The sequence below is a fragment of the Cibotium barometz genome, chromosome 58 (assembly GCF_041138505.1).
Source record: "Cibotium barometz isolate CiBa-2024 chromosome 58, ASM4113850v1, whole genome shotgun sequence".
NCBI classification, from domain to species: domain Eukaryota; kingdom Viridiplantae; phylum Streptophyta; class Polypodiopsida; order Cyatheales; family Cibotiaceae; genus Cibotium; species Cibotium barometz.
Genome location: NC_141103.1, coordinates 18456195 through 18473208, shown reverse-complemented (window position 1 = coordinate 18473208; position 17014 = coordinate 18456195). Strand labels below are relative to the sequence as shown.

The window sequence follows — 17014 nt, the reverse complement described above, 5'->3', positions numbered from 1 at the left end:
CATAAAGACTGAGGATAATTATTTTCTAGAGAAAAAAGTTGGCCAACATCAATGTACTCTCAAGGGAAGATGGCAATTCTCAGATTTGATTCCAAGACATCCCAATGCATTTAAGGCAGTTGTTTCTAAATGTCAAATACAGTACGAATGAAACGGCCATGCGAGTCATGGGCAGTACAAATTCACATGCAGTTTTTGCTTAAGGTTGAGACAGCTCTTCAATGCATGTTGCAACCCATGAGAGAGAGAGAGAGAGAGAGAGAGAGAGAGAGAGAGAGAGAGAGAGTTAAGAAGATAAAATCAATAAAGATATCTATATAAATATATAGAAAACTATATATTTATTTGAATGTTTATAATTTAAATATAAAGAAATAATAATTTTATATGTATGTGTTGTTTACAAGGTTATATACATAGAAATTACACAATGTTAGGTGGAAGTAAAATAAAAAGGAGAATGTTAACGAGAAGAAACAAGTTATGAAGTGTTGCACATGCTCCTGTGCGCGAATGTGGGACAGAGAAAGAGAGAAATTTGTTTAGAAGCGGTCCCTACTGAAAATATGCTATTGCTTAGACGTACTACCTTTTACAAAAGCCTTGCACTCAAAGCTTACCATAATACATGCAACAATGCAGCATGGCCATATTTTGCCTCACAGGAGCACAAACCTTCATTGATGGATACCCAGAAGAGTGTCGTTCCAGGTTTATTCCAGTTGGTTCATGCTTTACAATGTTTTGAAGTTGATTCAATGATGTCTGGAATGCCCTGATACAAATAAACAAAATCTCATGAGCAGGCAGTCTATGTGGATGCTCCTTTGCATTGTCCAACACAATAAGCAGCAGCTATGCTTAGCCTCACCCAATCAAGTCGTGCCTTCCATTGCCATTGAAGTTTAAGCACTCAATCTTAAGGGGACAGTCCTGCAAAATTCCAGGAAAAAATCAGCTTTATAGACCCTCAATATGGATCATTTGAAACATTGCATGCAAAAGTAAGCTTCTACCATGTCACCATTGCACAGCTGCTGAAGAGTAATTCTGATCCGTTTCCATGTCGGATTCAAGCTATTTTTCTTCACTTCCGTCTTGTAGACCGGTATGAAAGACCCATCCTCGCTTCTCTTGCTTATTGACAAAAAAGGATCCTAGCCACACCACCACAAGTCAAAGCATGGGCTACCTCTTAAGAGCAAGGCCTCCTATTACATAGGTAAAACCATCCAAGAGAAAACTTACACTCTTTGAAAATACATCTTTATTGTCTAGTTCAGAGCAATGAACACTGATCTCAACAACAGATTTCGAATTGACCATCTCCTCGGCCCTCACAGTGAGTACACCGAGGTCTGGCATTCCAGCCACTTCTAACCCGTGCTCTTTCAAGGGTTGTAATGCTCTTGTTACACTCTGACCAGGTGTGGTAACAATCTGCAAGAATAGAAAATCATGAAAAAAGATCGTTTGTAGTATGGGAAAGTGTCAACAACATGGGTTAATTGCACCTGAATATTCAAGTCAAAACATATCCCATAAATACCTGTGACAAAATGCATTCCATCTCCCCAAGAAATTGCTGCTGCTGTAGTGGAATGTTCTGAAAAAGAAACACATTTTAAATGCAATTCACGAGCTCAAAAAATACTATTGGAGCTAAACAAACTCGATCGCAGAATGAAACCCCTTTCTTTCTCTACCCTTCTTGACCTGAGAGCTCACCACCACATGTTCAAGCAAGCCAATTCAACCATGATCCTGATTCATATACATGTTGAACAAGCTCTTGTATGTACTGTGAAACCATCACATGACCTGTCATGTGAAGCACCTTCCCCTTACCAGTGATCTATCCATGCACAAAGATTACATGATTCAAATGATAAATGCACGACATAGTTTCTTTTAGCACTAAAACTATAACCAAGTATGCCACAAGAGGCAAGTGGCTAAAGCTAAAGCCACTAAGAGGAGTTACTTCTGACAGGTATGACTTATGACCCATATGAAAAGTTATTAGCAAGAGAGTGATAGATTCAATGGTAACCCCTAGATCAGAAGTAGACATGCTCTCTAAAGCGTCAAAGCGACTACTTTTGTATGGTGTGATGCTACCAAAAAAAACATGTGTCCAAGATTCATGGAGAACAAAGAACAGTGAGGCAGTGAGGCTGCTGCCAAAGCCAGCGTAATAGGTAGATCATAGTTGGCCTCCAAGCTGTTTGCATCCCAAAAGTGTACCCAACGTTTATAAACAACAATATGTCCTGTATTCTGGAATGAATTCTTGCCCTCCTGCTCCTCACGCTACCATGTGGCAGTGCATTATCCCACAGTGGGTTGGGGTCTAATTGACTCCTGTATATAGGGCTGGTCTCCCCTTGTCCCCCACCTTTATTAGTGGTCTCATGGGATGTTTGGGTTGGTGGAGACCCGGCCAAAAAAACATGTTGTGTCAAAGATTCATGGAGAACAAAGAACAATGAGGTTGCTACCGAAGCCAGCGTAATAGGTAGATCATAGTTGGCCTCCAAGCTGTTTGCATCCCAAAAGCGCACCCAACTTTCATCAACAACTGTTATATGTCCTGTATGTTGGGATGAATTCTTGCCACCCTGCTCCTCACGTTGCCATGTGGCAGTGCATTATCCCACATAGTGGGTTGGGGTCTAATTGACTCCTCTATATAGGAGGCTAAATAGCCCTTGGTCTCCCCTAATTCTCCCACCTTTATGGTGGTTCACGGGAACTTCAAGTGGGGGGGGGACCCAACCGGTTGTTGGCCTCCGTCTGCGTGCTACACCTCCACTCTGCACATGGTACTCTGTGGATCCGCATTCTTTCATGGTATCAGACCGTCGTCAACTCCTGCTCGCATCTAAGGGCGTGTTGGAATGAATTCTCGACCTCCCACTCCTCACGCTGTACTCCACTAGCCTCCATCCGCGTGCTACACCTCCACTCTGTGCGTGGTACTCTACAATTCTGTGTTCTTTCACTGTATTGACAGGATTCCCATAGGGACAGGTGCATAGCCAATGCTTTTCCTCTTCGAAGCTGTTGATTGGTCTTCTCTTGTCACTTTTCCCACGCGATGTAGTTCTTTTTTAAAAAAACTCTTAAGAAAAAAAAAATAAGCTTTTAATACTACTAAGGTTTTGTACCTTACACATTTTTAGTTTATATATCTTTAGTCTTTTTTCTTTAAGTTGGCTTTCATACTGTGAGCCTTCTCTATGTCAACATTCATAAAACTCTTCAAAAATATTTTTTAAGCTTTTAACACTACTGCCGTTTTGTACCTTATACATTTTTAGTTTACAAGATTGGTCGGTACGTCAACCTAGTATACTGTGAGCCTTCTCTATGTCAACATTCATAAAATAGGCATCGCCTACACCAGTATACGCCAGCTAGTCTGTTTTTCCTGCATCTTTGTGAAGAAGACTCTGCTGCGCACCACTTTGAAGGCAGCTTCATTGAAAAATCACGCCTACTCCCAAAAGCAAGCTTTCCAAAAAACCAGAAAGTACACTATTTAATTTCAGCTTGTCAGACACGAGATCTCAGAACAGGATTTTCCAAGTTTCATATGCAAGTGCATTGCTCATGTTTGCATGTGCTAACTAGATGATTTACTAAAAGTATGCCTTTTTCGTGTGCTACCTGTGGTGTCATGGGTTACCAGTGTGACTAGAGCCCTAGGATGGACACAAGTTTTGAGAACAGAGATTTCCAAGTCTCATATGCAAGTGCATTGCTCATGTTTGCATGTGCTATCTAGATGATTTACTAAACGTATGCCTTTTTCATGTGCTGCATGTGGTGCCGCGGGTCAGTCTTGTAGCACAAGGGACGGCCATAACTACTAGCTGCAAGACCATGTGTGTGCCATTTTATGTGTTCTAGAGGACGTAAACATTTCTTAGGGGGAGGAAGTGTTACATGACTTGTATTGACAGGATTCTCCTAGGGACGGGTGCGTAATTGGGAGTCTTTTTTTTCAAGTAAAATTTTAAATTAGGTATATTCTAAATACATGTCTATTCGTGCGTGGCTATATGGGTTTTTATTGAGTGACCGACCCAAGGAAAAAACTATGTCCCTCTATAATCACAAGAAGGTTCAAAGTGTATGCTGCAGAGGGTTTCCACCAATTATCCTACATTAAGAAACGGGGTGTGTGGCTTCTTGCATAAATTGAGCTCAAATTCATGAAATTCCAATCGTAGCTTCAAGGAAAGTGTCATGCATAATATACACAATCTGTAAAAACTGGAAGAGATGTAAGTGTGAGGTGAGATGAGCATGAAAATGTCACATGGTGGATAAAAGACCTGGCTGAATTTTTTCCATGTCTTCCTTTTAGAGGGCTGTGAGCTCATCCTTTGCAAAGGCGAAGGGGTTACAAAGAACCATGAGAATCTCGCCTTTCAAGGGGCTGTGTGCTGATCCCTCTGTGCATCTAGTAAGCACGTGTTTAATTTCCACTTGGAATTTCTGGATAAGGCCCAGAAATCCTTTACTTGTGGATTTTGGTTCAGGAAGCTTAGAGGCAGCTAGTTGTTTGGAGCTTGTTACGAGAAATCCCTGTGGTGGAAGTCTCTCAAGTTGTACTCCCCTATATCTCCTCCTCATCAGCTCGCTCTCTAACTAGGCAATGGCCAATGCTATGGAAGAACAATGTAAGCAATGTCTCACTTTAACTTCCTTGTCTTCCAGACCTCTCATGAGTCTATCTCTATGCCTTTGTATCTCATGCAAGAATATTGCAAAGCATCTTTGGTCCTTACATTTTACAAAATGTTAGAGGGCCAAAATCATCTCTGAAAAGGAGATGGAAACAGCCTCTGGTTTGTGGTATATTGGGCATCGAAGGATGGCATCTCGACCTCATGCAGATCACAAATCTGGCATACTCGCAGCTCTCAATTCTCTCATGCAAGTGCCTTCTCTCTCCCAGCTTCGATGAACATGCTCGCAGCTCTCAATTCTCAAATGCAAGTGCCTTCTATATCCCAGCTTTGATGTGAAGTATGTGTTGCGTAACGCTCCAATGAACCATCGAGATTAGAATTGCATGCTGAATGTGAGTTCCCAAGTATCCTGGCATCTAGAGAAGCACCCCTCCTGTGAGCATAAGAAATCGATATCAATATAGGGTCAATGTGGAGGGGTAGGGTCTCTGGCTGTATCCATGTCCTCTGGATGTATTTCTGTCAACAAATGAACATTCAACAGTACTAAGGGTTCTTAGCAGGAAGATAAAGAAGAGAGTATCATACACAAATAAAGCAACACAGAAAGATTGAAAGACAACTTTTTAAATGCGCACACACACACACACAAAGCACAAAGCACATTGGCAAAACCCTACATTATGTTATTGAGGCTTTACAAGGAGTGAATTATTTTGTGTACATCTCAGACCAAAAAAGAGTCCAAGGACTAAGGTTAATCTACCACAACAAATGAACATTCAACAGTACTAAGGGTTCTTAGCAGGAAGATAAAGAAGAGACTATCATACACAAATAAAGCAAGACAGAAAGATTGAAAGGCAACTTTTTGAATGCACACACACACACACACACAAAGCACAAAGCACATTGACAAAACCCCACATTATGCTATTGAGGTTTTACGAGAAGTGCACACACACACACACACACACACACACACACACTGCACACACAAAGCACATTGGCAAAACCCTACATTATGTTATTGAGACTTTACAAGGAATGAATGATTTTGTGCACATCTCAGACCAAAAAAGAGTCTAAGGACTAAGTTTAATCTATCTATCACAAAAAAGAAAATTGCACAAATTTTCTATATAGCCAGAAATCCAAGATGAGGTAGGCCAGAGAGAGAACAACAGGGAAAAGTGTGTGTGTGTGTTTCTTTTTCCTTTTTCTTTGTTTTTTTTTTGGGGGGGAGGGAGAGAGGAAGGAGGGGGGATGTGGAGGGTTCGATCTACAAGACAATCTGGTCACTTTCCAAACCAGCTATCATTGTTTCTTGTTCAAATAAGTAAAAGCCATACATTACCTTAGTTGAAACATTTTTGAAACTTGTATCCACGTCGTACACTCTAAACCTGTGGTCACAACGGACAAAATTTCCAAATTTGATGGGGGAGAAGAAAAGTAACACACAATTCATTCCCAGGTGATATAATATGAAAGTCTTAAGCATTTTCTTGTCACTTACAGCAAAACCTGGACCTCCTCAAAACTGTACAAAACAAGCAACTTTGTAACCCATTTAGGGCTCAAAGAGTTCAAGAAAACTTCAGTTCGCCCCAGCTCCTCCAAGGTTCCATCTTTTCTCTTGATGTAGAGAACCGCCATAGGATCGCTCTGGACATAAGACAAATAATCTTTCAATGATTCAAGGATGCAAAAACATTGTGTATGAGTGTATATACGCCCACGTGTGTCAGCCAGTGTGAGCACACGCACGTGCTTTCTTGATGCACGTACCTTTGACATTACATCTCTATCTCGCAACTTTGAAGCTGACAATGATAGCTGTCAACAAAGAGTAAGTAATTAGAAAAGTTTATCTAAAAAAGTCAATGCAATATTCGCTATGCAAGAAAATGGCAAGGTCTCTGAAGCATTATCATGAATTGATGAGCTAAGAATCTTAAGAAAACCCCAAAAAAAATACTTCAAGTAATTTCAAGAACATAAGAATTCACAATTTATCCTTGGTAGTATGTTAGTTACAAATATAGCAATTTCCATAATCCAAAATTACCCCTCTTGAAGTTACACATGTTCTCAGCATGCATTGTCACCTTGTCAAACACCATCTAAAGCAAATTGTGTTCCAATAGAATGCTTTGGCTTGAGGTATACTAGAATGTTATGCTATTTCCAAAAATTAACCATGAATATTTTTATAGACTGCATAGCTAGTCACAAAAAACAATAAATCAGAAGGAAAATACAACTATTCAAATTGTACATAGTGATATAAGCCACCTTTACATTTTCTAAGACCCAAGAAAAGATCCACCGAACAACTTGAGAGCGTGTCCTTAATAAAGGTCTACATATAAACAAAGTTAATGCCTAAACCATTGAAAGGTGGCCAATGTGGTGATAGCTCAAGTGGTGAAGGTGTTTGCCTAGGACCAAGAGGTCTTGGGTTCAAAAACCCCTTTGGTGCTTCCTCGGCGGCATCGCCTACAGGTGGATAAATAAGCGCCTACGGGCAGCTGTCTACAGACGGCTAAATTTGGTAACTATGGGAGGATCTTGGGCCAAAAGGCCAGTTCAAAAAAAAACCATTGAAAGGTGGGCCAGAATTTGCCCAGCTGTAAATCAGTCCGAGCCAGAAGAACGCGACCAGCCCTGTAGCAGCATGGGAATCAGTCCACCAGCTGAGATGCACCTCCAAGAGCAGTCAACCAGCTCTGTAGTGTCCCACAATCTAATTCCCAAATTGGAATTAGGGTTTTCCAATTGGGAAACTCATTTTTGGGTCTTATCCTGCCAAATCAGGCTGTTTAGCAGCCACCAAGCAAATAGGCACCCCCCTCCTCCAAGCATCTACATATTTTCTTAAATTTCGTGTTAACAGTTTGAAAGTTGTATGGCCTTATTTTAATGGTGTACTTGCCATCTTAAACTGTTACGACCCTATGTTTTTCTCTGGACAACAAGCGGGTGGGCACGGGTACAAGATGGACAGTGTGAACGGCATCCTTTTGGATATGAAAAAGAAACCCATGTGTGGCTAGCCCAAGTGTGAAGGGGACAAAAGGTTTTAAAGAAAGGGACAAAAGGATTTTGAGTTTATAAGGTTTTAAAACATTACATGATTAAAAATAATAATATATTTGGAAGCATGCGTTTTGCTTTTAGTTATTGGCTTTTTTGAAGAAAAGTGATTTGAATAGTTATAAAGCGAAGGGTGGTGGAAATTCGTGGGGATGGTCGTGGGTCGTCGTCGTGTGGAGTGTGGCGCTTCTCTCCTTGAGTGGCTGGTCGCCAGAGAGCATACGCGATCCCCAAGGTTATGGCAAGAAGCGTTGGCTGGCTGCAGGAATCGCACCCAGGTACCACATGCACACGTGGGCCGAGCTGGTGGCGTACAGGTCTGCAGGACAAGAAGCACGGGCGAGCTGGGTTGCAGGGAGTCTCGGGCTATATTGCAAGGTGGCGCAATGATTGGACTATGTCTCTCTCTCTCGATCCCTCGCCTTTGCCCTCCAGAACATGGAGCTCTCCAGATCGCATCAGCAAGCCTCCAACCTCCGTCACATAGTCTTCAAAGGTGAGCGCATCCACCAAGATCTCAGGCTGCGCACCCATAATGACAGATTTTCCCCAAACCTTTTTGGTGGAGGAGACTAGAGATAGGCTGTTCTCTTTCTCTCTCATCATGGATTGCAGGCCCGGTTTAAGAGATTGGGATACAAAGGATCCAGTTAAGATGCACGGGATGATGTTCGTGGAAGAGGTGTTGTTCCTCTTCGTCTTGGACTTATGTGTATTCAGGGATTGCTTGACACGTCCTCTATCTTTCTCTCTCTGGGTTATGGTATGCCGTGCTTGGATGGATCATGGTATATCTGTCATGGAAACAAGACTTTGGTTTCGAGGAAACAGACCTATGGTTTATGGGATACAGGTCTTTGGTTTATCGGATACAGGTCTTTGGTTTCATGTGGAAAACATGTCTTTGGATTCATGTAAACAGGTTGTAGTCTTCTCGAGGTTACATGCAAGTTGTGACTATAGTGAAGGACACATGGTTTGGTAACAGCCCTACCGCTGTTTGGGAAAGGGTTTGAGGGTTCCATGGTAGAGATGGACAAGACCTTTTCAAGCAGGGAGGTGTTGTACAGGTGTGCCTTCTCTATGGTATGCTGTGCTGCAATAACGAGAGTTCTCTTTTGGAAGTCTTGGGTGAAACTATAAGGGATCCTATTGGTGGTGGATTCTACAAATTGTACTTTGTACTCAAATTTGATCAAGTAAAGAAATACCATAGGGGACGCCCCTGCGTTTTGGAGCCAATTGGTGTCCGTGTAATGTTTGTATCACCACTCTAGCTCCCCCTGTTTGTTTTCCTTTTCCAGGTCCTCAAGGGTGTTGAAGTGTTTGTGCGAGTGTTTGTTTCACCGCCCGTCAAATTTCTGAAGGCCGGTTTCATGGTTCCATTGCCAAGATATCGTCGACTTTCTCAAGGAGGCGAGCCCTTGGTTGTCACATCAAAAGCTTCAACATGTGGAAAGTGAAAAGGAAGTGCAGGATTGTGTGTCTTTGCCTATATGAGGTGAAGAGCAAAAGCTAAAGATGAAGCTCAGGAGAAAAGACACCAAGAACAGGAAGTAGTCAGCCAGGAACAAGAAGCAGTTGAAGTGTTATGGTGCAAGAGATGGGTTGAAGGTTATGGCTTTTGACACTTTGTCACCAGTGGTATCTTCACAGAGGCTTCATGGGTTCGGAAGGCAGCTTCTTTCTATGTTTAGCAGTGGTGATCTACTATGCTTCATTAGGGACTTGTGCTTACCACTTGGGTGGAGTGCAAGCAAGTTTTGGGTGCTTGTGAATGTATCAGATGAGGCTCAAACGGAAGCGGAGGGACTTGATGAGATTCTTATTCCCAAGCAGATACTGGCACACAAGGAAAGAAAGGTACAAGGTAAAGTTTCCCGTCACTATCTTGTGAAGTTCAAGAACTATTCACTGACTTAGCAGATTCACCTCAAGAATTGCAGCTTTATCTTGATGCCTTTGAGTTGGACCGACTCTTGTTAAGGCTCATTCATGTTCAGTAGAGCATGGGTCTGGAGCATTGCCTGATGCTCGAGGGAGGTAGCACCTCCACTCCCTTGTTACAGACAGACTCAGTTTTCATCTAGGAGTCGCTTGGTGACATCTTTGTATTCACCCGAAGGTATTGAAGGCTAACAGTACATCTGCTTATGGGACTTCTATGATATTGTGTACTAGTCACATGAGATGGTAAAGTTGAATATGGTTCACAGTTGGCCGCACCTTGAACTATAACTGCAACTATGGAAAAATCTGTCTACACTTATGGTTAACAGAGATGGTTTTGCCTTTGGAACTAAGGTATGATTCAGGAAGATTGGAACATTGATCTTTGACCATAGGCTCGATCAATTGGATATTGAGATGATGTTATTTGTGGAGCTGGTCTCCTTTGGAATGGCATGGTTTTGGTTGAGCTCAAGTTTGCAGAAACCTGAGCTAACGCTTCAAGACTCTATGAAGGGAATAAGTCTTGCGAGCAGTCCTAGAGTTGGTTTGGTTCATAGATATATGGATCGAACTCTATTTGTGCATGTATTGATACACTTTCTGAGGTATTATTGTATTCTGGTGCCATGGCCATCAGACATGTGGGAAGTACTTAGTGGATGTATTGTTTGGATGCATTGAGTGCTTTCATATGCTCATGTTGTACCACCAATCGTGGGTCCTGCGGGATATCCATGGGTGTAAGGCTTGCGAGTAGCCCTTAGACTGTTATTTTGGGAGTAGGTAGAGCATCTTGAACAGCATATTGTTTGCGAATGCATATGTGTGTCATGCATATGTTTGTCATATGTAGAATGATGTATGGTTTTCTTTTCGGCTAAAACAGGTTACGTGTTTCCACTTGGTTTTAGACTTTTGCTGCAGATTCTGTAGGAACAAGCAAGGGTTGTTTGTCACTCTGATGTGACAGTGTGGCCTTATTGTCCAAGATGATTGTTTCATCACCCAAATGCACTAGAGGAGCATTGCTTTTGTCATATGGGGAATCTTTGCTCATACGATGCCTTACTATGTTATTGAGCGCAATCGAGGACGCTTGTTTTTTTTCAAGAGGGATTACGACCCTGTGTTTTTCTCTGGACAACAAGCAGGTGGGCACGGGCACATGATGGACACTGTGAATGGCATCCTTTTGGATATGAAAAAGAAACACATGTGTGGCTAGCCCAAGTGTGAAGGGGACAAAAGGTTTTAAAGAAAGGGACAAAAGGATGTTGAGTTTATAAGGTTTTAAAACCTTAGATGATTAAAAATAATAATATATTTGGAAGCATGCGTTTTGCTTTTAGTTATTGGCTTTTTTGAAGAAAAGCGATTTGAATCACATCCTAGTTATAAAGCGAAGGGTGGCGGAGATTCATGGGGATGGTCGTGGGTCGTCGCCGTGTGGTGTGTAGTGAGTGGCGCTTCTCTCCTTGAGTGGCTGGTCGCCAAAGAGCATAGGCGATCCCCAAGGTTATGGCAAGAAGCTGCAGGAATCGCACCCAAGCACCACATGGACACGTGGGCTAAGCTGGTGGCGTACAGGTCAGCAGGACAAGAAGCACAGGTGGGCTGGGCTGCAGGGAGTCTCAGGCTGTATTGCTGAATGGCACAATGATTGGATTGACTCTCTCTCTCTCTCTCTCTCTCTCTCTCTCTCTCTCTCTCTCTCTCTCTCCCAATGATCGATCCCTAGCCTTTGCCCTACAGAACATGGAGCTCTCCAGATCGCATCACTAAGCCTCCGACCTCCGTCACATAGTCTTCGAAGGTGAGCGCATCCACCGGGATCTCAGGCTGCGCACCCATAACGACAGATTTTTCCCAAACCTTTTTGGTGCAGGAGACTAGAGATAGGCTGTTCTCTTTCTCTCTCTCATCATGGAGAGCAGGCCCTGTTTAAGAGATTGGGATACAGAGGATCCAATTAAGATGCACGGGATGATGTTCATGGAAGAGATGTGTTGTTCCTCTTCGTCTTGGACTTATGTGTATTCAAGGATTGCTTGACACGTCCTCTATCTTTCTCTCTCTGGGTTATGGTATGCCGTGCTTGGATGGTATATCTGTCATGGAAACAGGACTTTGGTTTTGAGGAAACAGACCTATGGTTTATGGGATACAGGTCTTTGGTTTATGAGGTCTGGCAGTGCCCACAAGGGATATTTCTCTCTCAGCAAAAGTAGGCTTCTCAGATTTTGGAGTGGTTTGGTATGAAGGATTATCGCTAATTATCTTGCCCTAAGGACCCGAATCAAAAGTTGAGTAAAAATGATGACTCTCCACCCTATCATGATCCTACTCAGTATAGAGAGCTTGTCGGCTCGCTTATTCATCTCACCATTACTACATGACACCTTGACACATGGGATTTCATATGGCTCTAGTCTTGATTTGGTTGGATATTTAGATTCCAACTAGGCAAGTGATCAAGATACCCGAAGGTCTACTATGGGCTATTGTTACTTACTTGGTACCGGACTTATTTCTTGGCAAACAAAGAAGCAGCCTATAGATGTCGATTCTTCAACAGAAGCAAAGTATCGTACTTACTTTGAAACAATCAAAGAGCTTTTGTGGCTTCATTAGCTGCTTGATCGTCTTCATGTCCCTCCTCCGCAACCTACCATTGTCTACTCTGCCAGTCACAGAAGCAAAGTATCATACTTACTTTGAAACAATCAAAGAGCTTATGTGGCTTCATCAGCTGCTTGATCATCTTCATGTCCCACTTCTACTCCTTACCGTCGTCTACTCCGGCAATCAAAGTGCCATGGCTCTTGCACGAAACCCAATCTTCCATTCGAAGTCCAAGCACGTTGCCATTCATTATCATATGGTTCGTGATTACTTGGCGCTCAGTACCTTAACACTCGAGTACTGTCCTACTAGGGACAATGTGGCGGACATCTTCACCAAGGCACTTTCCAGGCCAACTTTGGATCACTTATTTCCACGCGTCGGTATCCATCCTCTTCAGTGGAGTTGAAGAGAAGATGTTGGAGAAATCATCTCCACTGTTTGGGGTGCTTCCCCGCTGTTTCTGCACCTCTCGAGGACCTCCCCCAACCTAGGAAATTTTTTGATATTTTTAAAGATTTTTTCCATATTTTTTGACACCTTTTCTGACACGCTCCACATTATGCCCCAATCGGCCTGCTTTATGCTATCCAACTGGGCTCTCTAGGTGCTATATAAGCATGGACATTGCCCTCACTGTTTCATCTCATTTTTCTCCATATTCTCGGATATTGACTGCAACTACGGTGTGCCTCGTGCTACCTACTCCAGCTTTGTAACCACCTTTTGGTGTATATGATCTTCCTTCAGTTCCTGTGCATCCTATATTTATGAACTTCAGTTCTCTTTCATTGTATGGCACTTTCACAACTTTGGGCATCGCTTGCCCACCTATTTCAAACTCTTTCATAATCTTGAAATATACCTAATCCCCTTCCGAGAATCCTTCTATCCTTGTTGGACTACCAAGAATAGGCCTCTTGTGCTTTGCCCAACATGTCCTTCACAAACTCTAAAATCTCATAGTAAGACTCCATCCCATGGTATGCCACCAATTGGGTATCAATTTCAGATAAACAGTTTTGTAACATCTTCGTCAGTAACATTAGCCTTCAAGAAATAAGCATAACAAACACTTGCTAAAACGATCCACAATCGTCAAACACTGTGTTTCGCTCACTTGGACTGGGAAATAAATTTGTCACAAAATCCATAGATATATCTTGGAAAGGACCATCAAGAATCAACAACAATTGTAACAAACGTGCATCCTTCCCATGCGACGCTTCCACCTTTTGACAAGTGAGACAATGTCACACATGCGTGAAACCACCTTGGCTCCACTCTACCTCTCTAAGGTATAATCAATGATGCATTGGGAGCTTACTCTTGTCTGTTAGCTTATTCAGAGCACGATAATACACAATAAGTCTAGAAGATCCATCCTTTTTCTTCACAAAAAGATTTGGTACTACAAAAGGAGACACATTGAAACCTCCTTGCAACAACAACTCTTGAAGTTGGCAATCCACTTTTGATTCCATAGCCTTGCTCAAGTGATGCAAAAACTTACTACTTGGTTTCGATCCTGGGAGGAGATCCATCATGTGCTCCTCTGATCTAGACGCGGGGAGCTTGGGAGGGAGATTGTCCTGAAGAAAAATCTTTTGAAATCGGTCATGTACAGCCTAGTACTTTGATAACTGTCTAGGTAGTCTGAACATAGCTCACCGCACAGTGTGCGATTTTGCATTTCTTGTTTCACCAACATGACTTATGAGAGGAAAGTTAGGTATCCCTAGCTCACCCTTGATGTGATTACAAGAGCCTTGGACACATTCCGGAGAATCCAAAAGTACACCGCTCCTAGTCAATGTCTGGGTGGAACTTGTGAAACCAACGAATTACTAGGATTATATATGCTCCTACAAGACGAGCAACCATGAAACCCTGCACAAATTATGTGCCTTGGATGACTAGTTTAGCACTAAAAGCCTCAAACTTGATACTTGTGATCTTACTTATGCTAAATCCCTCTACTTGCTTGTCTATCAAAATCAATGGGAAAACTGACCCACCAAGTGCCCTATTTTGTAATCACATCCTCTGTTTTGCCAAGCACCTTGTTCTATAATCATATCTGCTACTACAAGAGAAACAACCATAAAATCCCGCACAAATTATGTGCCTCAGATGACTAATTTAGCATTACAAGCATCAAACTTGATACTCGTGGTCTTTACCTGTGCTAAATCCCTCTACCTACTTGTCTATCGAAGTCAATGGAAAAACTGACCCGCCGAGCGCCCTGTTCTATAATAACATCCTTTGTACTGCCGCTGTCAAGCAAGACAGCTCTCTAACCCACCGATGTAGCCAAATGTCTTGCGCAACTCGATGAGCTCATACTTCGGGTCATGGATGCCCTTCTTCTCTTCAAGCTCCTAGCAGACAATGGCGCCAACCGTGGAACTGGGAGCCAAAGAACTAGAGGCATCCTAAAGCATCTATGTGGGAGCCTAGCTCACCATTGAAGCTGTTGAAGTTGGGATTGAGGCCTAGGTAGGGAGTTTCTTCGGACATGCCCTAGAAGTATGACAATAGAAACATAACCACTCCTTTTTATACCAGGTTTACTCATCCTTGTTGAGCTTACCTTCGACTTTACCTGCCTGAGCCGTCTGATCTCAAGTACGTTTCGACGCATTGGTCGAATTCTTGGAGACAAAGACTCTCGTGCTCTGTCTTGAGATAGACTCCGATTGGTTCTAGCCCTTGTCACTTGCAGTATAGCTACTTTGGTAAATGTGGGTCGAGAAGTCTTGGGCTTCCCACCTGTCATGTGCACCGTGGGTATCTACCGTGTGCTATACGCATGCTAGACTAGTTTCGAGGCTTGGGGAAGCTTGGAACTAGGCAGGCTGATTGACGAGCTGAGTTAGGGAAATACTAACGGGCGGGCACCCAAGTATGGACGGGCGGGCGGCTAAGTGTGGACGCCCGATGACCGGCCAAGAGCCTATAAAAGGGTGGCCAAGGTTAGTTATTGAATATAGAGAGTCTCGCGAGTTTGTGAGAGCTCTATGGTCTGGCAAGTACTAACGTTGTCCATCGACGGCTGTGTGACGGGTATTATTATGCAGTCGCTTGCAGGTTGTTTAATATGCTCTGGCGCACGTATCCAGGCGCTTGTGCGCAGGCTGACTTGTACGCAGGCAGGGAAGCAAGCGGCCAGGCCTCCATGACCAGGCGGCCAGGCCTGCCAAGGGAAGCGCCCAGGCCAGGCAGCGTAGCCAGCCAGGCCTGCCAAGCGAAGCGCCCAGGCCAGTCCTGCGTAGCCAGCCCAGGCCCACGCAGCCTAGTGGTGGCAAGACCTACGCGAGGCTGGCGCAGACGTTGGAAAGCAGGCCGGCAGCAAAGATGGCGAGCGACCCCTGCACGTGTGACGCCTGCAAACAGCCGACGGGTTAATCAAGGAGAGAAAAAAAAAACAGAAGTAAAGCTTACGTTTTTTTTACAAGCTTTCGTTTTTTTTGAAAGTTTAAATTTTTTATAAAAATTTAAAAGACATCTCTCCTCCAAGGTTTCAAAGGTTTCAACATGTTTATTTTTTTTAGAAAAGAGAATATATATATATATATATATATATATATTCATGAAAAAAAAAACACAAAAGCTAAAGCAAAAGCTAAGCATAGCTTTTCGAGATTTTTTTTGGCTTTTGGGAAACCTTTATAAACCCCCTCAAGTGGGCTTCTTGCCACACATCTCTCGACTTCTCAAGTTCTCAAGTTCTCGAGTTCTCAAGTTTTCAAGCTCTCAAGCTCTCGAGTTCGCTCGCACTTTTGTTGTGCAAAGACCAAATTTTCTCTCCGCGTACCCTCTTCACGATGTCGACCCAAGAATCAGAGTTGGAGCCCCTCGTGGAACGCGAAGGCTTGCCGGCTACGGAAGGCACTGATGCCGATCTTTTTGACGAGTTTGTGTCAAAATCAGATTTCCAAGAGTTCAAAGTAGCTCTCGAAGCTTCTTCAGCGGAACGTCAGGCACAAATCGCAGCCCAGATGCAGGCTTTGCAGAACTCCATCGCTCTCTTAACCACTACCCTCTCTACTTTCTCGGGAATGGATACCTTGGCTTCAGCTTTAGGCCCCAATATTACTCCGGAACCGTTCGGGGGCGAGCAAAAGCAGAGAACCAAGGAGATCGTGGACACTTGGCTACATAAGTGGCAAGTTCACTTTCAGTTTCATCCATATGATGATGGAAAGAAGATACAGTTAGCAGCAGGTTTCCTGTCCGGCAAAGCTTTGCTTTGGTGGAAGGAACTGAACCCAAAGCCAACGACTTGGGCACAATTTGAAGATATTTTCAAGAAGCAATTCCTCAAGAAAGAGGATGACTACGATGTTGTTGCCCGGTTTTCAGCTTTGACCATGACCTCGCAGCACCTCACTTATGAGGTCTACCTCCAGAAGTTTCGTGACTTGCAGATGAAGGCTACAAAGATGGATCCCACTACTCTTTTGGGATTTTTCGTAACTGGTTTACCCGACTCGTACCGTTTACAGGTTAAAAATAACAAATGTAAAACTTTGGACGAGGCCATTCATTCAGCTCGTATCTATGATGATACGATGGTCTCTTCCAAGTCAAAACCCGTTACCGAGCAGGGGAACAAGCATAAAAGAAAGTTC

At 43.1% G+C, this 17014-nt stretch overlaps 1 protein-coding gene across 3 annotated transcripts in view; it reads right to left on the bottom strand.

The window, feature by feature from the left end:
• Window positions 1–17014, bottom strand: part of LOC147605992 (protein BONZAI 1-like) — a 49713-nt gene that overhangs the window by 13155 nt on the left and 19544 nt on the right. For all 3 annotated transcript variants that reach the window (XR_015265014.1, XM_086792377.1, XM_086792378.1), the window contains 8 exons: window positions 6495–6542; window positions 6223–6371; window positions 6061–6109; window positions 1550–1606; window positions 1249–1440; window positions 1017–1157; window positions 872–933; window positions 676–775 (listed from right to left, as the gene is read on the bottom strand). Coding sequence is in view for 2 of the 3 variants with exons in the window: in XM_086792377.1 (XP_086648503.1) it covers window positions 676–775; window positions 872–933; window positions 1017–1157; window positions 1249–1440; window positions 1550–1606; window positions 6061–6109; window positions 6223–6371; window positions 6495–6542 (798 nt within the window). In the remaining variant the exon portion in view is untranslated. The remainder of the gene's footprint in view (window positions 1–675; window positions 776–871; window positions 934–1016; window positions 1158–1248; window positions 1441–1549; window positions 1607–6060; window positions 6110–6222; window positions 6372–6494; window positions 6543–17014) is intronic.